Source organism: Dromiciops gliroides, chromosome 1 (genome assembly GCF_019393635.1).
Source record: "Dromiciops gliroides isolate mDroGli1 chromosome 1, mDroGli1.pri, whole genome shotgun sequence".
NCBI classification, from domain to species: Eukaryota; Metazoa; Chordata; class Mammalia; order Microbiotheria; family Microbiotheriidae; genus Dromiciops; species Dromiciops gliroides.
In genome coordinates, this window is record NC_057861.1 from 64,417,104 (window position 1) to 64,444,493 (window position 27,390).

Genomic DNA, 27,390 nt, shown 5'->3' on the forward strand with positions numbered 1-27,390 from the left:
TAGGCCAACTTGTTTTTACAGATTTCCACTTACAGAATAAGGTAAAGTTGGACACTAATTCATTTTACAAAACCTTACAACCTCAAACTTGGATTTTTTTTTAGAAGGCAGCATCTGGTGGCCAAGTATGGTATTATTGCCTATTATATAACCTAAATTACCCAACCCAAAAGAATAGGACTAAGTTCCAAGAACTAAGACCAGAATTGGGATCCCTAGGCACTGAAGAAATTATGATCTGAGAAAAGGCTGATAGGAAGAAAAGAAGTGAAATAAGAAAAGAGATACTAGAATTAGAAACATCCATGATGTCATAAGTCTGACCACCAAATGAACTCATTACTCACAAAAAAGTATTTGATTCAGTCTATTAGGGAAATATATCTCCAATGCTATAATGAAAACCCATAAGAAAACTAAATTCTCTTCACAGCCAGTTCAATAGAATAGCATCTAGATGTTCCATAAAGGGACACTTGCATTAGGTGACCCACTCCTTGAGGGCATGAGTTTATAAATGTTCTTTCCTATGCATTCCCATGCTCTGAGGGCAGTGCTATGCACGATTGCTGATTCAACAAATATTTGACATGATCTGTAAAGACTGCCTGGGGCTCTGATTGACCAGGGGTGTCATAGGTTCAGCAAGTTAGCCTGAATGACTCCCTACATTATTTGAACCTGTTTCATCACGTGAAAAATGAGGTTGGACTAAATGACCCCTGAGGTCCCTTCTAGCTCTCCATCCAGGATCCCATGAACAACTCATGCTTTTTGAAATATCCATCCCTTTCTCCTGTGGACATATCACAACTTTTCTGGACCTGTTTCTGAATCTGTAAAATGAGGGCTGATCAGATGTCAAACACAAGGCCCAGCCACATTGTAGCCTATAACACTCAAGGCCTGAACCACATTAAAATGTCACTGGGAAATATTTAACAAAATAAATAAAAATACAACAGAACACAGATAACATTAATATGTTGTTTTCTAAGTCAATATGCAGCCTTTAGAGATCCTCATTTGTGGTTCAGTTGTCCCATTTCTATTTGAGTTTGACCCCAGTGCATTAAATGACTCCTTCTGGTTTTATCCCTTTTTAATATGACCTACAAGATTGGAAGTTTCATAAAGGCAGGAAACACGTGATTTTTCTCTCTCTCTCAGTACTTGGTAGATACAGGACTCTACATATAGTAGGTACTTAAATGTGAGTTGGGTTGAATTTGCTGAATCCTACAATGAGTTGCCCATCCAGGAGCTCAAGGAAGGAGGAAGTCTCCAAACCCAAGAAGCTTGACTCAGCATTCAAAGGAGAGTCAACAGTCAAGCATAAAGTATTATGGACTAGGTGCTGAGGAGAAAAGCAAGATAATGACTCCTATCACTATGGCACTTTAAGGTTTGCAAAGCACTTCTCCCCCCAACTCTGAGGTAGGTAGTGCAGGTGTAATTCATATGGAGAAAACCAATGCGGAAAAATAAAACACTGTCCTTGCCCTCAAGGAGCTCACCTGGGTGCAACTGAAAATGGCCTAAAGGATTTCTAGAAATCCGCCTTCAAAAAATATAGGGTGTCATCAGGGCAGTTAGGTGGCACAGTGGATAGAGCACTGGCCCTGGATTCAGAAGGACCTGAGTTCAAATCGGACCTCAGACACTTAACAACTACTAGCTGTATGACTCTGGGCAAGTCACTTAACCCCAATTGCCTAACCCAAAAAAAAAAAAAAAAAAAAATATATATATATATATATATATATATATATATATATAGGGTGTCCCAAAAGCCTTAGCTGGGTGTTAAGCCCAAATGGATTAAAATTGTACTAGGACTTTTGGAATACCTTGTGCCATCGAGCTGCCAGCAGTGAGAGGGAAAGGCAGAGAGAATGGGCAGATGGGCCTGGGAGATGAAAATAAGGAATGGGTTCAGCTCTTCTCTAAACAGTCTCATCTCAAACACTGTTACAGATGACACAGGGCTTTGCTGCAACCGTGGCCAAAAACTAAAGAAAAGTGTTTGAGTATAGATGAACTGCTGCCTGTCTTTTCACCCATTCACAGGGTAATAACTGACCCGGCCAGCAGGCCAATACCCAGGAGGCACTGGGAGTAAGGAGGGTGCCAGGACAGCCATTGGGCCGGGGCCACCATTCAGTGCTGGGACAGGGTTTGAATGGTCTGTGTTTAATATCAACTGTAACTTTACGCAGAAGCAGGTTTTTCTCTCACCTAGTGCATTTACACAGAAAAGGCTAGAAGAGCATTTGTTAAATTTTTCAAATTACGTCTGTATTCCAATTATGTCTAACTTTGGGAGGCTATCCTATTTTGTTCTCATGTAGTTCCAGGTTTCTATTATGGCTTGCAGCTACCAGGAGCCTATGCCTCTGCAAGTCTTAGCTAACAGTGGTATCTTCTCAAATAAGGTCAGTTCAGGTACTGTTGATGATGTTCTCCATTCAGGGGCTGTTGGCAAAATCCACCAGAGTGAAGCTCCTCCAGAAGACAATCAGCTGTCTGTCCAGCGGCATAAGTAACATTTGTACTTTTTCTGTTTTGGCAGGCTAGGGGATGGTAGTGACAACAGCAATGACCCTCAAGCTTAGAATGTCTCTCATTTGCATGAATTATGGGAAAATTCTTCAGTCCCAACACAGAATAAAGGAAGTTGGTGTCTTTCAAATTCACCCAATCCAAACTGTGACTAAGTCAGGGGGTGCAGCAATGTTGCAGAAATTGATATCACTCAGAAAGTGAATTCTTGTCTCGTTCTGACATTCCATTTTGGCCAACCCTCCTGCCTCCTGTCCCTCTGATTCAGAAATGAATCAGAGCCTCCCAGGGAGGGTAAAAATAAATGGAATGTCAGCACTGTTCCTGCTCTTTGCTAGAGTACCCTGAGAGAAGCAGGGATATAGGAGAGCAGCCAATCCCAGATACTCCATCTTCAACCAATTTATCAGTCAGTTTCCCTCTGCCCCAGACGGCTGTTGAACAATAAGTCTGACTGTCTCCCCCCCTTGGCACTCCTCTTCTCTGGCCCAGAGAAATACTAACGCACACTGCAGTCCCCATCCTGCAGTTTCTCTTGCTCCATGGCATAGACCAGGTCCTGAACAAACCTCATCTCTGAGGCCACCTGCTTAGCCAGGGCCTCAAAGCGGTTCTCCAGGCGACTGAAGCGGCGCTTCAGCCCATTAGCCCCCAGCAGAGCCCCCTTGGCCTCTTCTTGGGCCTGACGTTTCAGGGCCTCTGTCTTGTGTAGCTCCTGACGAATCAGCCTTAGGTCCTGGCCAATGCTCTCATTTTCCTCCTTGTACCAGGCCTCCTTCTCCTCATAGATAGAAGTCAGGACCTCAATGTCCTCCCGGAACAGCTTCTTGCTTCGCTCCAGCTCCCGCAGACCCTCTTCAGCTGCTGCCACCTCCTCCAGAACCTTAGAAAAGCGCTCAAAGTTGATGTACGTGTTGTTCGGAGGCATGCTGGAGTGGGATTTGATAGTGTACTCCTTGAGGCGGGTTGTCTTCAGCCGCCGACGCTCTGGCTTCTTGCCACTGTCTTCATTCCGAACATTCCTCCTCTTAATCACCTGCATGGGGTAAGACAGTAGTTGGGTTTACAAAGACTTCTTTAGGGCAAAGTGACCCACATGGAGGGCTGGGGAATGCTCTATACTAATGACAAGACCTAGCACTGAGTAGGGAATGCTGTGAAATTCTTTCAGTATGAGTTGAATGTGAGGGGAAAACTATGCAAGAAAAAAAAAATCTAGTCAAATATGGTTGTGTAGGAAAGGAGTACAACTTTAGGATTTCCCCAAGTTCCTTTTCAAGGAGTCATAAGACAAACAATGCTATCCCTAGATATGGTTAGTTTGTTATCTACTGGCCCTACCCAATGACAGCCCCCTTAGCAGACCACAGGGTGAAGAGTCCTCAAAACACCCTGAAATGGGAAGAGACCATTCTAACCCCAAGAACCAAGCTAAAATGGAACAACTCAAAAAGTCATGCTCAGCTCAAACTGAGACTGCTGAGACAGTCTGCAAACTACTAGCCCAATGCCGTGTGAACCCAAGGGCAGAGTGGCCTACACTCCACTCACCTTAATCCATGAATGCTCCAAGCTCTGCTCAATGGTCATCCTTTTCCTGGAATAATACAACCTTATATTTACATAGCACTTTATATTTTCTTTTTTTTTTTTAAAGTGAGGCAATTGGGGTTAAGTGACTTGCCCAGTGTCACACAGCCAGCAAGTGTCAAGTGTCTGAGGCCAGATTTGAACTCAGGTACTCCCGACTCCAGGGCCGGTGCTCTATCCACTGCACCACCTAGCTGCCCCAGCACTTTATATTTTCAAAACTCTTTTCAAACACAATCTAATTTCAACCTCAAACCATGCTATATAAGTATGATATGTATTATCCCCATTTGACAAACAGAGAAACTGAGCCACAGAAAGATCAGCTAAAGCAACAGGCCAAGGGAGGGAGAGAGTAATATTCCTGTTAGAAAGAGGGAGAACATAGAGTCATTCGTATCCCAGCACCTGTGGGACCTCGCTTTGGAAGGGATTTCCATTCAAAGCCTCCCTTAACCAATAAGCAGGTCCAGAAAAGATAAATGACTTTGCCAAAGTTACATATTAGCAAGCAGCAGTGCGAGGATTCCAACCCAAGCCTTATTACTACCCAAGCAAGGTCTTCCCTCTACACCATAGGTATCACCCAATTACAACCCTACCCCTTCCCAAAGCCCCAGAACCTCATACTTGGGATCTTTGACGAGCAGTCGTCGGATGAAGTCCTTGGCCAGCTCACTGGTATTACTGAAATACTCTTCATCAAAGTCATAGTTCACAGCTGAAATATTGGTGAGAGTCTCCTGCTTGGTTTCACCCAAGAATGGGGATGCTCCACTCAACCTAGAGAGAATACACACCTCGATCAAAGAGGGCTCACCAAACCTCAGAGCCCCCACCAGCCCAAGGCCCCCCAGTGCTCACATCAAGTAAACAAAACCCAGAAGTCATAGGGATCACAAATAGAGGACAAGGTCCTTATTCTTTCACTTGGAAGGAGAGATAACAGGTCTGGGTTTCAACAGTACTTTTTCCCCAAATACCATCCTGTGCTGCCAACTCTAGGAAGCACAAGGCATATCCCAAGAATTTTCTCCCCAACCCCCCAATACCTAATAACTATTTTGTTTCCCTCATCTTATAAGTGAGGAAAGTGTGCTTCACCTTTCTGTTTAAAAAGGAAACCACTGAGCCTTCTGCCATTCATAGTGCTAACCACGGAGCCCCATGAAAGCCAACAAATGGTATAACAAAGAGCCAGCCATACAACATGACAATCAGAATGAGCATCATAAGGACATAGTGTCTGTACCATATAAGCCAGCACTCAATTCTCTTCTGTTTCTGTTCTCTAGTTACTTCATATGTGTAAGACTTGCCTTCCCCATCTGTGGGAAGTATCTGAAGACAAGAACCACATCTACTCTTTTGCTGTCCATCACAACACCCATTACAGGGCAGAGAATTTTCTATATGCTCAAGAATTGCTTGTTGGAGAGTGAGTTGATATGCCATTGATATCTTCTCCTAACCAGAAATATCTGCAAGGAGAATTAAATATAAAAATACTCACAGAATGTATGTGATCACTCCAATGCTCCTGAGAGAAGGGAAAGAGAAGGAAGAAATCTGGTCATTGTGGAACATTATTCTACAACTCCAGTGAGCTACTAGCAAGAGAAAACAAGGCCCATGGAAGGGGTAAAACCCATGCTGTTTCTTTAGCACAGCTCTATGCAGAGCCTCTCTGGATACAGAGAGTGGCAACCCCGCTCTGGATTTGCCACTATGAAGGAAAAAGTTTAAAAGCAAAGCAGACTACAGAAAGGAGGCTTCTGGAAGACAGCAAGGACATAAGGTTTATACACCTCAACAGAACTCCTAGGATTTCAGAAATGTAATTGGAGACCAGGAGACATTGGCAAGTATGCCCTTGTACCACTTGGCCAAAAACCTTCCCCTCTCTGGATCTAAATTTTCCCTTCTTGTAAAATGAAGTAATTGGGCCATATCATCTTTATGGTGCCTCTCAATTGTCCATATACAGATTTGCCTAAAAATCATCTCCACACTCCGAAAACCAAAGCAGAGCTCAGGAGGGCAGGTAATACCATGAAGCAGTCACTAGCCCCAGACAGGGAAGGCCAAAAGACAGCTCTCCTCATGGTGGAGTGAAGTGTGATGCATTCTCAAGCATCTTTAAGTCAGAAAGACTGGCTAGAGAAAGGAAGATGGAGACAGAAGGAAACAAAAGGTCAATGGCAGGCCCAACTCCCATCCTGACCACTGGGTTTCAATGTTTCAAGTGAGGGAAGAAGTTATAGGAATTTGAGTCGGTCACAGGTGGCCTGCCTTCTTGAGCCTTATAAGGCCGTTCTGAGGTAGGAAGTAGTTTGATCATCCCCATTCCTTTAAGAGATGTACATAAAGAGGAATGAGATACACTGCATAAAGAAAAACTGCCTATAACTATAAGTCCAGCCGTATTTCCATTGGGAAACAGTCCTAGCCAAACTGCTGGGGAACTGAAGGTTATCAGAAAGCCCAAAACATCACCCCTCTCACTCACCACATATCTGCCTCCAGACCTAGTGGCTCATAGTTCACAATCTCAGGAGCTTTAGGAAAGATAGGAAGAGAAGTAGGGTCAATCCTATTTTGTAAAAGATCAACTCTGGTACACACACCCTGACATGCAATAAGGTTAGGTCACTCTGGGCACAGGCCTAAAAAGATACAACTTAAGGACTAGGGTTTTTATATGGCCAAAGGAAAGAATAATGTGACAAACAGGGAAATAGGTGATCCAGAAGGTCATAACAGAAACTATTTGTAGTGAGGAAATCCAGGTATCCTGGGGCTTTAAGAGGTGCTGCAGCCAGCCCTCTTACCCTCTCTGTCTGCCACAAAAAGCAACTTAATCAATTGGAAGTGCTAAAATGTTCAACCCAGTCCTCTTCCCAAAACTCTGGGCCCTATCACCTCTACTACATAGGATGACCACTTACCTACAAACTCTGGGGTTCCAAAAATGTTCTTGAACTCATTCCCTGCTTCAATTTTGTGGGCAATACCAAAATCAATGAGCTTGATTCGAGGATTGGGTACATTCTTATCCAAAAGCATGATGTTCTCTGGCTATAAGAGAGGAAAATCAGACTTTATGGAGGTTTAAGAATAAATCTAGTGCAAAAATTATTGTCAAATGCTCCAAATTAGAAAGAAACATAGGCTTATGTTAGAAAGGCATCTAACTCTCCCAGACTTGGACCAAGCACTGACAGGCAGTTGTCTCTGGAAATTAACAAACTAAAAAGGCCCAAATCCCAAGATGAAAGAAAAGTAGAAAAATGAAACAATAAATGGAGGCTTAAATACCCATACCTGAAAAACAGAAATTAGGGCAGCTAAGTGGTACAGTGAATAAAGCACCGGCCCTGGATTTAAGAGTACCTGAGTTCAAAACTGGCCTCAGACATTTGACACTTACTAGCTGTGTGACCCTGGGCAAGTCACTTAACCCTCATTGCCCCGCAAAAAAAAACAAAACAAAACAAACAAAAAAAACAGAAATTAACTCCTCCATAAAAGGCTATACAAAAGGGGTTAAAGAAGCAAGAGTATCGAGTAAAGGATCATTTCTAGAACTGGTCAGAATTCTCAGGGTAGGAAACCAGAAGATCATATGATTACAGCCTTAAGAGTTTGGTTCTTAGAGGCCATCGAGTTCAACCCATTCTTTTTTTTTGTTTTTGTTTTTTTTTAACGGGGCAATGGGGTTAAGTGACTTGCCCAGGGTCACACAGCTAGTAAGTGTCAAGTGTCTGAGGCCGGATTTGAACTCAGGAACTCCTGAATCCAGGGCCGGTGCTTTATCCACTGCGCCACCTAGCAGCCCCCCATCAACCCATTCTTTTTACAAATGAAGAAAACTGAGGCTAAGAGAGTTTAAGTGACTTCCCCAAGGTCACAGTACAGAAGCAGTATTCAAACCAAGGCCTTCCTTATAGCATGTTTAAGAAAGAACAGACTGGCCTGAGGAAGCTGTTCTCCGTCCCCTTAAAAACCCAAGAAAAGGTAAGGCAGGAAAGTAAGACTCACCTTTAAGTCAAAATGGGCAATTCGCTTGGAGTGCAGATAATGGACGCCATCTAAGATCTGCTTAAGGAACTGGGTTGCCTCCTCCTCCGTTAGGGACTCCTTTTCAGCCAAGAAATCAAAGAGCTCACCCCCAGAAACCAGCTCCAAGATCAACACCACATCTGTCTTGTTCTCGAAGATGTCATGGAGGGTGATGATGTTAGGATGCTGGATCTCTCGAAGAATGTCCACCTCCCTCTCTATTTCCTCCCGGCTCACTCCTCGACGACTAGATGACAATCGACGCTTCTTGATGAACTTGGCTGCATACTCCATCCCATTGCTCTTCTGACGGCATTTCCGCACAATTGCAAACTGACCACTGTACAGATTTCAGGGAAGAGGCAAGATGGGGGAAAATATGAAGGGAGAGAAAAAGAAAAAAGCTCTTAGGAGAAGCAAAGGCAGGCCCCCTTATTTATTCCTCCCATACGTCCAGGGGCTGGGGAGGCTTGTGTTCAAATTCCATATGTGTTTCTCCCACAATGGTCGACAAAGCACCCAAGACACCTGCAGATGACTGGTATTCTTCCAGACATACACTTTCCAATAAGGTCTGGAAGGCTACTAACTCTAGGCAAAAATGAAGCCAGCAGCTGCCAGAAGTAAGAATATAGGCCCATGGTAGTATAACTCAGATATGGTAAAACAGCCACAGTAAGCCAATTTGGGGGTGTTCCCTGAAAATAATGATTTTGTAGGATTGGGTCCAGATGTCCTCATACCCAGAACTCATACACATACTCAGACACTGTTAGCAGATTTCCTTTGGGTAGAGTCCCAAATGGTGGAGGTGAGACAAGATGTCCAGAAAATATGAAGAAAAGGCAGTTGGATGACTTTCAAGGCAAGAAAATGGGTAATAAAAAATGTATACAAATAAAAAAACAAAGCAGAAGTCATAGCAGGATAAGAGAGCAAAGTACTCCTTAATCAGGCCCTGCCCTACCTATTTTCTCTTATCTCACTTCCCTGAAAAAAACCTCCCCAGCTTTACTGCCCTACAACAACAACTGCCCTCGCCAGCCAAGACTTTCTCATCACTACACTGAGGATACTATGCTCATTCCAGACTCCTAGCCTTTGTTCCTCCTCAACCCCCACATGGAATGCCTACCCACTCCTCTACCTCTCCAAAGCCTACCCATTCTGTAAAGCCTCAATAAAATCCCCCCTCATTCAAGAAGCCTCTCCCTGCCACTCAAAACCATTCTCTTTTCCTTCTCCAAACTCCTATTTTCCTAAGAGTCAGTACCACACAAATTCTCATTAATTCTGTTCATTTCTTCACTTAAGTTTTGTCTGTCCAGTTATACTTTAAACAAACCCCATGAAGCCAGCCAGCAAGTATTTAGCTGCCACAAACTCCAGAACCACATCTTACAATTCTTCTATGTCCCCAACAACAAAAGCACAAGACTGAGTTCACACTGGGGCTCCACACAAATTGAATGATTTCTCATTTAAGTGAGAAATCCAAAAGATCAGGCAGCATGGTGTTAAGTAATAAGAATATTAGGGTCATGAAACCTGGGTTCAAATCCCACTTCTAAGGCAATGTCAACATAGGCAAGTCACTTTACTTCTCTAAGCTTCCATTTTTTCATCTATAAAATACAGATTTCATACTACCTACTTTCCAAGGCTATTGTAAGGAAGGTGTTTTGCAAACCTTAAAATACTATTTAATGTGAGTTACAGTTATAAGAAGTATCTAGTTACTTTCATCCTACTAAGCAACATGCCTCAACTTGAGGCAAGAACAGGATATGATTTAAAGGAACAAAGAGGTCTATGTGGTCAGAAGAAACTCTTTTCAAGCAGAAGCCATACACAATACTCAGTTATTTACATTTTTATCTAATGACATCATCTGACTGGCCTATAGGCGGCACTAGGAGAGATGCCTGAACAAAACTCACCATATAAGGTTTGAGGCTCCGTGGGAGAGTTGAGCCATTGGCACAAACCAAGTACACAGACTTACAGGAAATCATCTATTTTGTTGGATCAGGGGATTTAAACTTTTCTCACACACACAAAAAAATAAAAACAGCAGGGATTGGTAACAATGAAGCAAGGAACTCCAGTCCTTTTTTTCAGACTCCTAGAAGCCTCGGTGGAGCCCTTCCCTACCACCTTTCCTCCAGTCTTTCTGTCTTACCCTGTCTCCCTGAATGAGGAGGTGAAGAAAGTCCACTTTAATGTTTGCAAAGATTGTCCTGCTAGCTGTCCCCTATAATCAGTCTCTATCCGAGCGCTTACCTGCCCAATTCCTCGCCCATCTCATAGTGGTCTTCCACATCCTCCTGCCTGAACGTGGACATGGTTGCAGGTCAGCCCCGTCACCTTGTTCTCAACTCCAAAAGAAGCCCCCAGCCTGCTGCAGGACGACGAGAGGATGCCTGTGGAAGTACCTCAAAGCAGGCCTGGAAAAGACAGGAGGGCTCAGGGAAGCAAAGGCGTGAGGAGGAACCTCATCCTAACGGGGTTGGCCTGACGGGGCTGGGGATGCTAAGCCTCCCTTACCCCCGACTCCCAAGGAGATAAAACATACAAAGACACACACACACACTGACGGATACAGACGCGGACACAGACACACACCCCTCTCGCCCCCTCTTGGGCCAAGGTGGGGCCCTTAACCTCTCCACGACACCCCGAGGCCAAGGACAATCTTCCACCCGTACCACCCACCCAACTCCTTCCCAGCTCACCCATACCGAGCCCCTCAAAGACTAACCCCTCAGGGACCTCCCCAAACTACACAACGGTCCCCGCACTGCCTTCCTCGGCCCGCGGGCCTCTCCCAGGCTCCCACCCCAGGCTCGGCGCCGCCGGGGCCCCATCAAGGGTCTGGGAAGGGAAGGCGAGAGTGAAGGCAGATCCGGCCCTTACATCAGCACCCAGTCAGCGCTGCTGCAACATTCCGACATACTCTGTCGTCACCGCGCCGGCCCCCAGCCCCAGCCTCCATTGGTCTATCCGCAGCCTCCCTCCCCCCCCTGCCTCGTAACGACATCGCGCTCTGAAGTTACCCCGCCTCCACCGTGCTGTCATTTTTCTACCCCTCCTTCCCCTTGCCAATCAGAGCCAAAGAACTTCTCGGGGAAAGTCCCGCCCACGAACCCCGTCTGCGCTCCGTTGGCCCTAAAGTTGTCTGCCACTACCGGACGGAGGAAGAAAAGGGCGGGGCAAGGACGGGCCAGAAAAGAAACCGATTGGCTGCTCGGGATGCAAGTTAGCGTGGCTGAGGAAGAAAAGACTGGTTTCCGGTTCCTAGTTCTTCCGAGTACTGACCATGGCCCGGAACTTTGGTTCCGAACTCTGATATCTTTCCCCTTCATTCAACTTTTGTACATCTGTTCTGTGCAGGCCCATGCAGTTATTGTTCTACATTTCTCTAAGTGCTTTGAGGCTTGAAAAAAAATGTTATAATTAGAAAACTCAGATCGTGAGCCCCCGTTAACTTTTGCCTTTTGGGGAATCTCCAACGGTTAGCCCAGGGCCAGGCACATAGTAGGTATAGCTAGGTGGCCCCGTGGATAGAACACTGGGCCAGGAGTCAAGAAGACCTGAGTTCAGATCCGGCCTCTGTAACTAACTGTGTGACCCTAGTTGCTTCAGTTTCCTCATCTGTATAACGAGTTAAAGGGAATAAGCAAACGACTCCAGTATCTTTGCCAAGAAAACCCTAAATGGGGTCACCAACAGTCGGGGCGACACACCATCCACACTGCTTTACTAAAGGGAGCTGGCTGTCCACAGAAAGCTCGGTCCAATTAGACTGCAGGGACAAAACGTTTATTCAACTGTAATAAAGGGTCCTAATGATGGAGCTCTGATGCAGGGGCTGGGGGAGGGGGGGGGGGGGCCCAGTTGCAAAGTACAACCTACATTTTTCGAGAGATGAGGATACTAGCAGCTTAGAGTCAGGAATGGCTTTGTACATCTACCTGCACTTGGTCTAAAAGAAAACCGGAGGCTTCAGAGTTTTAAATAGGGAGGACGGCCAAGGCAGCCACAGCTATTGGAGTGCCAGGTAAGGTACCCAATTTGGACAGACCACAAAATGCAGACTATAATGCTTTAAAGTTGAAAAGGTTTGGGGACAAGCTGCCAAGGACTATTTCCCCACCCCACACCCCATCTTAGTATTTTTTTTCCAATTACATGTAAGGGATTTTCAATATTCATTTTTCTAAGATTGGGTTCCAAATTTTTCTCCCCCCTCCCTAAAGCAGTAAGCAATCTGGCTGCCAAGAACTTTAATAAAAGCAACATAGCTCACAGTTGTGCCTAAAGATCACAGGGAGTAGTTGCTAGAGTTCAGGGTAATGACCTGGTCAAACCTGCACTTCAGGAATTAAAGGGAAAATCAAGCTACTGCAGTTCAGATGAGATAGGGAGGGCCCAAGGTCATGTTGAGCAAAGGAACAGATGTGAGATAATCATGGAGATATCTTGGAGACATCTGCTACTCATGTCATCCTGGCATATTAACTTCAGGTTGTCACAGGTAGATTTCCAAACTCAAAGTGCCATATATACACCCCCATATCCACTCCCGACATTTTTAATATTTTAAAAGGCTTGAGTTGGGATTTTCAAGGTAGCTTTTTTATCATGAAGCTATTAGACTTGAAGCAAATCATACAGGGGAACAAATGTCATTTTAGTATATCCCTATGAAAACTTAGTCATTCAGAAAAAAATGCCCAAGCCAGTCAACAACTGAGGCTTTCTACATCCTTTTTCTGTAGGCAAACTTCTTGGAAGAACTAGCCATCCCTTTCTTTTGCAAACTGGATGATTTTCTAGCCAACTACATCCCTTTTTTGAGTGCTACTTCACCAGTTCAAGCCACCCTCACCACTTCAGGATTGGAATGCAAGGGTCCCTGGCCACCAGTCTACATAGAAAATCTCAAGATTCCAGCTGATTTCAATTAATTAGTCCTTAAAGGCTTATCCAAGTCACAATCTCAAACTGAAGCAAGATAAAACAAGAACAGTTAAGATTTCAGAAGAACGCTTCATGGAAGTATAATATACAGCCTGTGTAGCTAATCCTATTTTGGATGGTTTCATACAAACAGAACCAAATGGGGCATTTAACCACTTATGCCAAGGATGGACAATTTTTCATTAAAAAAGCATTCATAGGGGGGCAGCTAGGTGGCGCAGTGGATAGAGCACTGGCCCTGGATTCAGGAGTACCCGAGTTCAAATCCAGCCTCAGACACTTGACACTTACTAGCTGTGTGACCCTGGGCAAGTCACTTAACCCCCATTGCCCCGCGCAAAAAAAAAAGCATTCATAATCAAACATTAAATGTAGTTGTTATTCCCAAAACACTTAGCAGGTTTCAGTAAATCCTTGTTAACTAATTGTTGAGCTTATAATGGTCTGAGGATCCTTGCACCAAGAGCTGAAATCCAAAAGCAGGAAAAGCACTTTGTACATAACTGTTTTAAGTTAATGTGCTGACAACCCCATGAAGAATGATACCTGAAGGTAAGATGACCCCATACCTGGAAAGAATCACTTCAACACTGTTATTGATATTCATCACCATATCAAATTTATTATTCCAATGGCACTAATACATCTGTAGATGTTCATGATGACAATCACACTGCACAAAATTTTCTTGCCTTCTAGTTTCTGGCCAACTAGAATATATCTCTTTAACTTTCCCCTCACCCTTCCTGAAGATCCACTACAGGCCATTTACCCAAGCAAAACCTCTTAATGCACTCATTTGCAATTTTTTGGGCACTATGTTTCCCTTTGAAAAATGAAGAAAAAAAAATGTTTGGTACCCATCCCAACCCACCCCCTTGGCCAAATGTACCCTGCAAAGAGGACACTTTTTTTTGCCTCTTTGAAAACTTGAATAAATATGGAAACAGGCAACTCAAGTTGCATCAAGTGGAAATGTTTCAAGTTATGGCACCGAGTGGGCCCCAAATGTGTCATGTGCAACACAGAAACCTATAAGGCTGAATATCAATGTGTTTTGAAAGTCTCAAGTTGCTATGAACTGATTAAGTATATGCAAAGAGATGTCACTGCAGTTTTAAACAATTTGCTGCATTGGTGTTATGCTAGAGTCCAACAGGAGTTTGAACTGATGTTGGAGAGAGCTTTTACAATTTGTCCAGGAAGTTGTCCAGGGCTGGGATACCTTCCTTCAGCCCTTTGCGTTTGCGGGTCTCTGCCACAACCTGGCAAGGGCGGCTAGTGTTGTCAAAGGGGTCTCCGGGCAGGATCTGCCAATGGTCAAACACACACTGTGGGAAGGCTTGGCCACCTGTATTAGACCTCAAGTCAGCTGTGAAGCCTACAAGACAGATAAGGGAAAGGATGAGAAAGGCAAAGTTTAGAAGCAAAACTAAGTTCCAACTTAACATTACCTTAAACATAAAAATGACTGACCTGCAACTGAGAAGTTATCTCCCCATCAAAAATGTAAGTTCTTAAAATGAGTTTCCTTACAATTAACAAACCCAGATTGTTTGTAAATCACTATATACTTTTTACAATACGTAAAATCATTTGATCCCCACAACCAAAGGGGAAGAGATCATTTTTTCATTTTAAGAGATGAGGAAAATGACACTGAGGCCAAGTTACCAAATCAGTGACAGAACTAAGGCCCCAAACACGTTTCCCAAACAAGTTATCATTAATACTGGTATGCCCTTCTATTGAAAAACAGCCTGATGGTTGTTATTTTTCACTTTCATTTTTCAAGTTTTCTTATACAAGATGACTAATACAGTAATGTTTAACATAATTGTACATGTATAACCCTTATCTACTTACTGCTTCAGGGAGAGGGAGAGGGGAGGGAGGGGAGGGATAAAAATTGCAACTCAAAACTATAAAAAAAAAAAAAGAAAAATCTTTTACTACAAAATGTACTACTTACCAAAAGATTCGTTGACAGGCAGATAGGCTTTCACAACAAACATGGGGGTGCCAGCAACCTGGGACTCCTCAAACACATGCCCTCGCTTCCTGTTCAGGACACCATAAATGCCCCCAACCACTTGTTCTGGGCACTAAATGAAATGTTTAAAAAAGTTAACTTATTAATAACAAATAACTCTGGAAGATAAATTAAGATGCACCTGAGAGCTTTTTTGTTTCCCAAGAGGTCTCGTGTAGCAAAGTATTTCTTACCTGAATTTCCACAAGATAGATGGGTTCCATAAGACGGGGCTGAGCAGTCAACACACAGGCATAGAGGCAGCGCCGGGCTGTGGGGATGATTTGGCCACCACCACGGTGAATGGCATCAGCATGCAGGGTCACATCATGTACATCAAAACGGACTCCCCGCATATTCTCTTCACACAGTGCTCCCTTGAAGGAAAAAGACAAAAATACTATGTATGGACTCCTGTATATTGACCTTTCATCATTTATCTGCTTTAGAACCTCAGCTGTCCCCAGGTAAGCACTTTTCATCAAACCCTCCCTCTTTTGATCTAAAAAGTAAAGATGACTATGCAAGTATACAATGCCCCTAATCATTTATTTTAAGGCAACCTACCTCCTTGGTAGCCCACTGGAATCCAGCCACCACACTATCCTTGATCTCGTTAAGGTACTGTACTCCCTTGGTGATATCTGTGAGAACATTGGGCCCAGTTCCATCAGGGCCAAAGCACCAGATCTTACGGGCCTCAGTCACATCCCACTCATACTTCTCAGCCAGGTACCGAGCCCTTTGCTTGAGCTCCTGGCGGGCAGAAACTTCGCCTTTGTCAATATCTTCAGCCAGGCCATCAGGGAAGGGCCGAGCCTTCATGTATAGCCTGTTGTGCTTATTGGGAGATTTGGAAAGGCAGAGAACATTTGACTCCTCACTGACCGTCTCACGGTAGGAGACTACAGGGTCCGATTTCTGCAAAGGAGAAAATACAGGTCAGTTAAACTAAAAGCATACAAATTCATCTAACATAAAATACATGGCACCTGAAGGATACACAAAATACTTCCCTATACATAAGAATTTAAAGAGACTGGGAAGCTGTAACAACAGTCTTTAAGATGCCTTTTATGTAACAAGAGTTTGAGGGTAAGCAATCATCAGTTCCCATTACTCCCTAGTTCTCATTTGGGCCACCTAGTCTAAAGAGAAGTTGGACATTAACACTCCTGGGCTTTCCTACTTTTTTGGGGGAGGGGGGAGGAGAAGGCAGGGCAATAAGGGTTAAGTGACTTGCCCAGGGTCAGTGTCAAAGTGTCAAGTATCTGAGGCAGGATTTGAACTCAGGTCCTCCTGACTCCAGGGCTGGTGCTTTATCCACTGTGCCACCTAGCTACCCTCCTACTTTCTTTTTTTTTTTTAGTGAGGCAATTGGGGTCAAGTGACTTGCCCAGGGTCAAGGCTGGATTTGAACTCAAGTACTCCTGACTCCAGGGCTGGTACTCTATCCACTGAGGTACCTAGCTGCCCCTACCCTCCTACTTTCTTAAAACTAAACAAAGAGGTGGGGTTTACCTTGATGGGAATGCATGCATGATCTTCTTCAAGATCTTTCAGACAGATCTCCAGATGCAACTCTCCTGCACCAGCAATAATATGTTCTCCAGATTCCTCAATGATACACTGAAAAGAGAAAAGATGCAATGTATTAACAAGGAATTTGAACTATTTTACCATAGATGTCTCATTTGTTAATATAAATGGCAAGAAAGATGGGACCAAAAGCAGTTCTAAGAAAAAATATAATCCCTCGACCTTGTCTTCTCAGGTAATTCTGATAAACTACCAGATCTCAATTGAGCAAAGATAACCAGTGAAATTTCCTAAAAATCAAGTAAATTCCCTTTGATTTAGTCTGATGGGGGCAAATCAGGTCAAATTCGCATTTCAAAGCAACCTACCTGGACCATAGGGTCAGACTTGGCCAGTCGCTTCAATCCTTCCACTAGTTTGGGCAGGTCAGCTGGGTTCTTGGCTTCAACAGCTACTCTCACCACAGGGCTAACACTAAACTTCATCACCCTCATGTTGTGGGCATGCTCAAAGGTAGTAATGGTACCCGTCTTCACAAGGAACTGATCCACACCAACCAGACCAACAATGTTACCACAAGGCACATCTTCAATGGGTTCAACGTAACGGCCCATCATCAGAATTGTCCTAAGGAAAAATTATCAAGTCAAGAACTAGTAACATAATAAGCAAGGTCATCCTAGTGGTAAATTTTAATCTAATCTAAAAAGGGACTGGTTGAAATGGTTTTTACATTTTAAGTGTTACCGTATTTTGAAATGTAAAAACCAACAGTTTGCTAACCCCTGGTCTAGAATATCTTCCAACCACTATGCAAATGAAAAGTATCAAAATGCTCCTATCTAAGGAAGAAGGGAAAGATAAGGGAAGCACCTACAGCCCATAGGTCTTTCAGCTTGCTTGACCGGATATCTGAGCAGTTGATGAAGCAAGATGGCAGTTATCCTTTTTTATGCTGGTCCCTGGCAGCCAATACTTGGCTACAAATCTAAAGTGAATTTTAAGATCCAAGTCAAATAAGAATTTAACAAAAGTTACTCTTTATATAAAAAACATGTATTGGTATATAAAGCAATACAGCTCTACTAAGGAGTATGGCTCCAATGCTAGCTATTTTTTCATCACTGAGCAGCTCAAAATTCTGTCTACAAGGATGAGCTGATCCAATCACATTAAGGCAAAGAACTTGGGACCAGCATGTCATGTGTAACATCACAAGATGCTCTTCCTTCAGGGTACTGGGACAATTTCAGATACTTCTATTTCTTATTCCATAATTTATAGAAGAGATAAACTTCTGACCTCTGAATTGGCTTCAGGTAGAGATCTTCCTTCTTCCCAGGGGTATAATTGGGTCCCATGATTCTGACCTTCAGGCCAGTGGAAACAAGACCAGAAAATACACGGCCAAAAGCATAGAATCTGCCTTTGTCCGAGGTTGGCACCATTTTAGAGATGTACATCATCAGGGGACCTTTGGGGTCACAGCTTTTAATACCTGAGAAGAAAAGTAATGAGAGACTTCAGGCATGGTCAAACTGATAATATAACTCAACTTCCTGGAGATTTTTTTGGGGGGAAACAATCAGTATTTTTTAGCTACTATTCAGAAGCTGATCTTGCTTAGTTGGCATGTTTTAAACCTACATGCCAAGTCATGTAGAGTTGAAACTCTAGTACCTGCAACATCTGAATGTTCAGTTAGTCCAGCAAAATGAATTGTCACTTGTCAGGAAGTAGATAATGGAATGAATGGCCTAGCTAGGTTGGCCTTTGTTGGAACAAGCAATGTTGCCTTGGGCAACTGGAAACTAAGAACTAAGATTTCTGCCTGTACCTAAGTTAAAAAAGAAAAGAACATACCCATAGCAGCCTCATCATCAGGGGGACCCTCATACAACAGTTCACAGCGGTATTTCTGAGCAGTTACAGGGGAAGGCAGGTGGATGGTTATCATCTGGAGAAGAGCATCTCCAGCAGGCAGCCAACGTCTCATCACAGCCTAAACAGGACCAAGAAAATAGGTCACAATTTCAACCATGGGAAACTTATAAACTAGGTTGAAAGTTGTCATTGACCCACCCTCCTCACCTTCAGAAGTGGTTTTCCCTCTTTGTCTTTATCCTCGCTGTCCAATTTGATGTCAAGTTTTTCGATCAGTTTTGCAGTCTCCTCCTTCTTAAAGCTCATAATTGCATCAAATACCTAAGGCAAAGGAAGCAGTTCACTTAATCAAAACAAAACCTATTGGTTCAAGGTTTAGTTTCAAGCCCATCTATAAGAATAAGAATATGATGTATCAATGACACATTTATACAAGGTCTATACCTAGCAAGATGTAGATTAAAGTTATGGGTAACAGTTTAAAAGGCAAAATGTTTTCCTACTTCCAGATATGCAAAAACAATTCATCCCTGAAAATGTCTCGGTAATTTTCCCAGGAAAAAAATTAAGGAATGACTAACTGTTCTACAGAAATCACATTTACCTATCTTGCCCGATTAACAATTGCAATGCTTCTCAGAGGTTAAATTTCTTCATGAGACATCAGGTCAAAGTGAAGAAATATTCCATCATCATGAACACCTACACCTTAACAGTCAGGTTAAAAAATATTTGAGAACACAAATCAGAATTCATTATCTCCTTTACCTTGAATATTGGATCTAAGATGAGTTGGCAGAAAGTTCTAGGCAACTTCTTTCCATCAGGGCTAGTAGCAGATTTGCTAAATTTCCCATTGGAAGGATCAAAATATCTAGACAAAAAGGATAAAAAGCAAAACATATATTCAATCTTATTACAAAAAAGGGATATTAAGTAACAAACTAAAATACTAATCAGTCTTCCTATACTCAAAATCTCACTAATGTAAGACTTATGGGAATAATTATTTGCAAAACAAAATGGGGCCATCTCTAGATTACTGATAAATATTCCTAAACCCACTCACCGGTCACCCCATAATTTTTTCATCATGTCTTCCACTTTCTTGGCCCGTTCTGCTGGTCCCAGCTGACCTTCACCCTTGGCAGCGAATTTTGCCACATACATCTCTGCAAACTGCTTCAGGGTAAAAGCCCAACCATGAAGCCCAGAGCCAAACCCAACAGTACCAAGGACTGGGTCAATCTGAAAAGTTAAAGTAGGTCAGATAGTTATCTAAGGGTTTGTGACCAAAAGAACTCAAAGACAATTTATTAAACACAACTCCCAGTGCCTGCAATGAACTCAGTACTCATACATATACATACCACCCCCCCTGCACTATACAAAAATGTCCCAAATGACAAATCTATGTGATGATTTAGTTACAGTTTAGGTGACCAGCCTTGGGGGAACTTTCACATTAACAGCTCATCTGATTCTCTAAACTGTGAGCTATGTATTGCAAATATTACTATCTCAAATTTCTAGTGAAACAAGTTTGCAAGATCTCTTTATGTTAAGTCTTTTATATAATTCCATGTGACAATCAGATTTGTTTCTAAAGGTGAATTCACGGTCAAAAGTAGACTGTAATTAGCTGTGTGACCCTGGGCAAGTCACTTAACCCCAACTGCCTCACCCAAAAAAAAAAAAGTAGACCGTAGTATTCTCAACATATATGCCAAAGTAATCTACGTCATCTATGTTAACATTCCAGAAAGGCATATATCAAACTAGTTATTAAAGGCAAATTATACCGTGGGGCAAGGGGCATTACCCTAGTACATAATTCCACTTTAAAAAAAAAAAGCTTCCAAAGCTAGGAAAGGTAGTATTGTTAGTTTAAGGAAGAATCTTTGTAACACTCAGCACTCCTTGTCCCCCTATAGGGAGCATGCTCACCTATCAGTTATACTGCCACAGGTGAAATGACCTCGAGTACCCAAATATTAACCCTCCACCAAAAAATTAAACTATTCCCATGCTATAGATAAAACTGACTTAAATTGATTTAACAATTAAATTTTCAGCTATGATAGAACTGGACCTATAAGGTAACAAAAGAGGCAATCAATATTAAGGTATTTCAACAAATCCTAGAGGACTAGGTCACCTGGAAATGGGTCAATGCTAAGAATTTTTCTCCAGTTAATCACCCTCAACAATTAGTCCATAAATTTTTGGCCAGACCACACTGACTCACCATGATGTTTCCCATTGGGCCACTCTCGCCCTCTCCATATGTGGAGATGATAACATTCACGTTCTCAACAATCCGCTGAAATGTCTGATACAGTTCCTCTGGCTCCAGCTGCAGCTCAAGTAGGGCTCGGTCCATCTTGTTCATCATCAGAACAGGCTTGATTCTCTCAGCAATGGCCTGGCGAAGTACAGTCTCAGTCTGAACACACACACCTGAGAAAAGTGAAGTTTTTAGTGGCCCAGTCCTGATAGTTGACCCAAGTCCCAAGCAATCTGAAATCAAAAGAAAGCACCCTCTCTGCTACTGAGTTGAAAGCAAGCTTACCAGATACACAGTCAACCACAACCAAGGCACCATCAGTAACACGGAGTGCAGCTGTTACTTCTGATGAGAAGTCAACGTGCCCAGGTGAGTCAATGAGGTTGATAAGGAAGCCAGAGCCATCTTTGCTCTGCTTGATGAAGTTCAAATCATTTTCTGACAGCTCATAGAAGAGGGAGATGGCACTGAAGAGATAAAAAACACCAGGTGAGGAGAAATCCAGTTTGGACCCATGAGTTTTATGCCATCAGAATGTGATGGGACCTTCACAAATTTAAATTCAATAGGAATATTTTACAAGGTTTAGCCTATTAAAAACCGACATAAAATTTATCCCTTTAAGTAGAATTTAAGATGCTCTCATCATCTCTGAAGGTTCTTCACATTCACAAGCCAAAAATCTGACATGGAATGACATTAAATTTCCAAGTCATTGAAATTGAGTGCTGCCTCTAAGTCTTATTTTTCCCAGAAATTTGAATGAATGCCTTTCCCTTTTCCCCTCCCCCCTCCAGATGACAGGTCACTTAGTCACTTTACTCTCCATTAGGAAAGCACTATTCTTTTGTGTTTCCAAGCTTCTGGATCTCAGGACTGCTTCACACCCTTAAAAAAATTACTAAGCACCTCAAAGAGCTTTTGTTTATATAGGTTAATTAGTGTTATTAGACGGTAAAAAACCTCAGCAGTCTTACCTCAGACCCCCTGAAAAAGGTCTGCTTTCAGAATCATTCTCTAAGGGATGAGGTCTCAACCATGTCCCAAAGTTTTGATCTGAAGCTGCTTAGCCAGATCACTGAAGACGCTTGTAAACTCCTCAAAACCCCCAATACCAATATAAGACTTAAATGCTGAGTTGAAAGTTGTGCTAAGCCTGGGAATACAAATACAAGCAGCAATGCAGGGAGAATAATAATGAGGGAAGGAAGGTAGCACATAAAAAGTAAAACTGGAAAAGGCATGCCTATGAATCATCAGAACGCTAACTTCCTGGCACCTGCACAGACTTACGTTGACTTAATAGTGATACACCGCTCCTGTTCATCTTTTCTCGTGTCAGTGAACCTGGTCTCACCAGCACGGGCTGAAGCGATAATACCAGCTTTGCAAACCAGGGAATCCGTCAGGGTTGACTTGCCATGATCCACATGAGCTATTACGGACATGTTTCTGATATTGGCCTTTTTGTCCATGATGGCCCGGATCTGGTCTACTGTGAAGTTCACCTAGGAAGCAAAGGAAAACAGTCAGGGGAGGTCAAAGGGCTTACACGTTCTTCCCAGAACCAGGCGGGAACGAGGCCAACTCGCTGAGAAATCGATGGTGTTAGCACAATACACGTCATCCGTTCTCGGGCCCCACTAGCGCCAGACTCGGGGTTTCCTTCTAGGCTCCTCCATTCCCTGCCCTTGCTCACCTCCTCGCCTGCACCGCAGGGCTCGCCCCGAGCATTTTTTCTAAATGACCAAAGATAGCTCTTTACCGATGTCCAAGGTCACCCAAAAGGCCCGGGCGCCTCGGCCGCGGGAGGCTCCCCCTCATCCCCGCAAACAGCCCCACGGGGCTAACGCGGGCTCCCGGCCCCTTTCCGGGGTCCTCTGCTCCCCGCCGGGCGCGGCCCCGCTGCAGTACCGCCCGCGGCCAGCGCTGAGTGGGGGGCCGAGTGCGGGACCGGCGCCTCCCTTCCCCCCCACCCACAACTCCCTCCCCTTCCCCCTCTCACTGCCACATCACCCGGCTCCAATCCAAGCGCACCCCCCCCCCCTGGAAGCGCCCGCCCAAGGCGAGGGGACCGAGCCCAAAGTCGGGGCTGGGGAGGGCGGCTGGGAAGGGGCGCCGCGCGCCCCCGTGCGAGGCCCCGGAGAAAAGGCTGGGCGGGGGCGCGCGCCCGGAACCGCCGGCTGCCGCATCTCCCCGAAATGGCGGCAGCCGAGGGAGCAGCGGCGGCCTCCTCCTCTTCTCCCCCATCTGCCTTCCCCGGGCTCCCCCAGCCTGTTCCCCGACTTCTCCTAGCCCAAGAGCGGCTCCCCTCGGCCCGCACGGCCTCCGGCGCAGCCTCGATCCCCGAAGCGGGCGGCGGCCCTCACCATGGTGGCGGATGGCGGTGGATTCTCCGGCTCGCGATCCGAATGGGGTGAGTCGCGCCGAGAATGGCGGCGGCGACGACGGAAGAGGACGCTGACGTCAACGCCCCGTACTTTTATAGCCCGACGCCGGTTGCAAGGTCAGCTGACTCTTGCGAGGGAGGCGGGAAGAAGCGACGTAATGCACATGCGCCAGAGGTCCCTTTAACCCTTAAGGTGCTAATGCTGGTGTAATACCATCTATTTAAATGGAGCGACCTAGTTTATAAGCTTGAAGGGCCAAGTACCTGGTTCTTTATGATATGGTGCTAAAGAACTTAAAGGTTTACAAAGGCTTTTTTTCCCCTATCAGCTTCATTGTGAGGAAAGTACTATACCCATCTTACAGATTTAGAAACTGAGTAACATCGCCTTAACACTTACAGCATTTTTAGTGAATTGTATAGTCGAAAGTTGTCAGTATGGAAGAATTTTGATACATAAAGCAAAACTTTCCACCAAAGTCCTCAATGTGCTATAGAGGTGACCCTAGAGCTATAAAGGGGAGGTGAAGGAAATAAGTAATTTATTAACAGCCTACAAAATGCCAAGCACTATGCTATGTACTTTACAAATATTATCTCATCAAGTAACATAAGGACCAACCAATCCAAGTTCAGAGGGCAGGATTCATCTGGTCTCAGTCACATCACATTTGTCCCTTTTACATTTCAGGGGTTCTTCAAGGTAACTGGAACTCATCTTGGAAAGGACTTGTGGGAGGTAGAAAGAGTAGAGGAAGCAAGGTTGGCTACCCTGGGATCCCCAGATAGATTCTGACTATAAGGACACAGTGACAAAAGTTGGGAGAGAGAAGAGATGACTACGATCAAAAAGAATCACAGATGGTTCTCTCTGGTGTCTGTGATCAGGGCACAAGAATCAGAAAGAGGACACACTTTTCTACCACTTACCCCTTCCTGAAACCTAACCTCTGCTCCCCTCATTGATAGTGACAGGGTGCCTTGGGTAACAGGGTGAGAGAAGAGTAATTTATTATCCAAAAGTGTACTAGAAGGGAAGGTGATGATAGTTTAATACCCCTCTCCCTATGTGGAAAGAAGTCCCCTGTTTCAGCAAGTGAGCCAGGTTAGTAGGCCCAAGACATTGACCACCAGATAATTAATTTTTTTCAGCCACACTAATTCTTGAAGACCTATACAAAGATATGGAGGGCTTATGAATGTTAACTTAAGCAGACAAAATGGAAAAGTAAACAAGTATTATTAAATCTATTATCTATGATTTATCTAATCTATCCTCATTTTATAGGAAGGGGAAACTGAAGAGGGAGTGAATTTTTCAAGGCCACAAACTCAGTGGAAGAACCTCTAACCCAGATGCCCAATATAATCCGGAAAACCAATTTTTAACTCCCTTTATAGGCAGCATGCCACAGTGGATAGACAGCTGGCCTCAAAGACAAGTAAGGATTCAGATACCACCTCTAATACATACCAGTTATGTCACCCTTAGCAAGTCATTTCTTCTATCTATATAGATTGACAACTCTCTAGGACTAAAAGTTGCTTCCAAGAAGCCAACTTGCATTGGTAGAGAAAGCCCTCCCCTAGAAGTTTCCTATTCCAATGAAATCACAGGTACAGTCCTTATCCTATTCTATATAGGGCTTGGTCTATTCTGATGCCAGAGTAGTGAGAAAAATAACAATTAATATCCAGCAGAATATTTTACTCAAATGGATCTCTGTCCTCATCACTGTGCATGCAGATTGTAAATCATTCATGCCTGTCCATCTCATGTGACTCTCATCCATGAACATTTTCATGTACATGAAATATTAGGAGTAATTGGAGAAGGGATAGGAGGAGTTACTTCTGAGGATGGGATCATGAATGGGTGAACTTTATACCCCATATAGCTCTGCATCTTAGATGGATGTGGGAGTGCTGACCCCTGAACCTAGCTTAATAACCCTGCTCAGCTGCTGACACCATATAAACAGTATAAGATTTCAGAGGACAATAGAGGGCCTAAAGGTAGATGAAAAGGAATCTCCTCAATAAATTCCTGGACAAGTGGTCATTCTAAGAAAGTCTTTCCTTATAGCTAGCCTACATCTGTAGGCTTACAGAAATAAATAACAATATAAGCTTCAAGCAAACCACACCACCTTACCCCCTTCCCATTGTCTTTAGGAGATGCTGTTATGTCAGCAGGAAACCAGACCTCCCGCCTAGGACTGAAAGAAATGAACATTCAAGGTACAGGGACTGGAAAGGTTTAGCCTGGAGGGGGGGAAAAGTAAGGGAAACTAAACTGTGCATTTGAGAGTCCCACCAATCAATCCCTAAGCATTTATCAAGAACCTGCTCTGTGCCTGGAACTGTTAGGCATCTGGATACAAGGATAGAGAAGTGAGAACGCCCCTACCTTAAAGAAGCTAACATTCTAATATTTCAGGGCTTCTTAAACTTTTTCCACTCACAACCCCGGGATATGTAGGTATATAAAATAGGTGTACAATAACCTTTTACTGTTGCCAAATTTTTCTCAACCACCACATTCAGTTACTCCACCCCATATAATGGCACCCACAGTTCGAGAAGCTTTTTACTAGAAGGAAGAGGATGACTGTCTGTCTCCCTTGAGGGCTTTGTTTTGTTTTTTTGTTTTTGTAGGGCATTGAGGGTTAAGTGACTTGCCCAAGGTCACACAGCTAGTAAGTGTCAAGTGTCTGAGGTTGGATTTGAACTCAGGTCCTCCTGACTCCAGGGCCAGTGCTTCATCCAGTGCGACACCTAGCTGCCCCTCCCCTGAGGGTTAAACCAGGTAGAAGTTATCGGGAAGAAGATTTCAGCTCAATATTATAAAAACAAAGAAATAAAAATCCTAACAATTAGAGCCAACCAAACATAGAAAGGGCTGCCTCAGAAAACCAAAAAGCATCGATTAAGTTTCTACTATGTGCCAGGAAGTGCTAAGCACTGGGGATACCAAAAGAAAAATAGCAAAGACATTTCCTGCTCTCAAGGAGTTGATAATCTAATTGGGGGCAACTAGGTGGCACAGTGGATAGAGCACCAGCCCTGGAGTCAGGAGGACCTGAGTTCAAATCCAACCTCAGACACTTGACACTTATTAGCTGTGTGACCCTGGGCAAGTCACTTAACTCCAATTGCCTCAACCAAAAAAATTTAATCTAATTAGAGGGATAACAAGCAAATATGTAAAAACAAACTACATGCAGAATAAATAGGAAATGAAAGAAAGAAGGCACTAGAATTGAGAGAGGTTGGGAAAGGCTTCTTATAAAAGGTGGTATTATAGCTAGGGCTTGAAGGAAGCCATGGGGGATGGCCAAAAGAAAATGCTCAGAGTGGAGGGTCTCGTTTGAGAAACAAAATATGAAATATGTGTTAAAGGAGTGAGGTGTAAGAAGACTGGAAAGGCAGAGGGGCTAGGTTATAAAGGGCTTTGAATGCCAAGCAGAGGATTTTGTAATTGATCCTAGGGATGATTTGGAGCCCCTGGAGTTGGGGGGAGTGGTATGGTTGGGCCTGAGCTTTAGGAAAGCACTTTAGTGCCTGAATAGAGGATGGATTGGAGTGGAGAAAGGCTCGAGGTAAGATTCCCACCAGCAGCTATTGCAATAGTCTAGGTGCAAAGTGATGAGGGCTTGCAATAGAGGGGTGACAGTATCAGAGGAGAGAAGGGGCATATGTGAGAGATGTTGCTGAGGTGAAATCAACAAGCCTTTGGCAAAAGAACACAGGATGGCTACTTGTCAGGTATCCTAGTGGAAGGAGAGTTGGTCCTGGATTCAGGACAAATATAGATTCAAATTCCACCCCAGATATTCTGTGACCATAAGTGAGCTAGTTAATTGAACAATGGAGTTTAGATTAAGGCACAGTTCCTGCTAGGTTGCCAAGTGCACAGAGCGTTGGGCTTGGAATCAAAAAGACTCCTCTTCCTAAATTCAAATCTGGCCTCAGACACTGAGGAGCTGTGAAACCCTGGGCAAGTCAGTTTCCTCATCTATAAAATGAGCTGGAGAAGAAAATGGCAAACCACCTCTGCCA

The 27,390-nt window shown here is 43.8% G+C and overlaps 2 protein-coding genes and 1 non-coding gene across 5 annotated transcripts; all 3 read right to left on the reverse strand.

Annotated features, from left to right (window-relative positions):
• Positions 1 to 1,765: 1,765 nt before the first annotated feature.
• On the reverse strand, positions 1,766 to 11,265 carry DAPK3 (death associated protein kinase 3). Of its 3 annotated transcripts, none has more exons than XM_043978300.1 (9): positions 11,131 to 11,265; positions 10,498 to 10,661; positions 8,194 to 8,554; positions 7,101 to 7,230; positions 6,662 to 6,710; positions 5,666 to 5,692; positions 4,783 to 4,935; positions 4,114 to 4,159; positions 1,766 to 3,598 (listed from the first exon to the last, which is right to left on the reverse strand). In XM_043978300.1, exons 2-9 carry the CDS (start codon positions 10,557 to 10,559, stop codon positions 3,062 to 3,064), a joined length of 1,365 nt encoding a protein of 454 aa, XP_043834235.1. In that variant the 5' UTR covers positions 10,560 to 10,661; positions 11,131 to 11,265; the 3' UTR covers positions 1,766 to 3,061. The 3 variants fall into 3 exon arrangements, with proteins under 3 accessions (XP_043834235.1, XP_043834237.1, XP_043834234.1); XM_043978302.1 differs by having other exon boundaries at positions 11,054 to 11,202; XM_043978299.1 differs by lacking the exon at positions 11,131 to 11,265 and adding an exon at positions 10,976 to 11,122 and having other exon boundaries at positions 1,767 to 3,598.
• Positions 11,266 to 13,793: 2,528 nt separating this feature from the next.
• On the reverse strand, positions 13,794 to 23,432 carry EEF2 (eukaryotic translation elongation factor 2). The gene is made up of 15 exons (XM_043976863.1): positions 23,309 to 23,432; positions 22,233 to 22,447; positions 21,225 to 21,406; positions 20,901 to 21,112; positions 19,722 to 19,900; positions 19,421 to 19,526; positions 18,860 to 18,973; positions 18,632 to 18,770; positions 18,071 to 18,266; positions 17,137 to 17,395; positions 16,751 to 16,858; positions 15,797 to 16,150; positions 15,424 to 15,606; positions 15,170 to 15,302; positions 13,794 to 14,578 (listed from the first exon to the last, which is right to left on the reverse strand). Exons 1-15 carry the CDS (start codon positions 23,309 to 23,311, stop codon positions 14,385 to 14,387), a joined length of 2,577 nt encoding a protein of 858 aa, XP_043832798.1. The 5' UTR covers positions 23,312 to 23,432; the 3' UTR covers positions 13,794 to 14,384.
• LOC122737793 lies at positions 19,287 to 19,352 on the reverse strand. The gene has a single exon (XR_006354568.1). It is a non-coding gene; the product is annotated as a small nucleolar RNA SNORD37 (small nucleolar RNA).
• Positions 23,433 to 27,390: the final 3,958 nt, after the last annotated feature.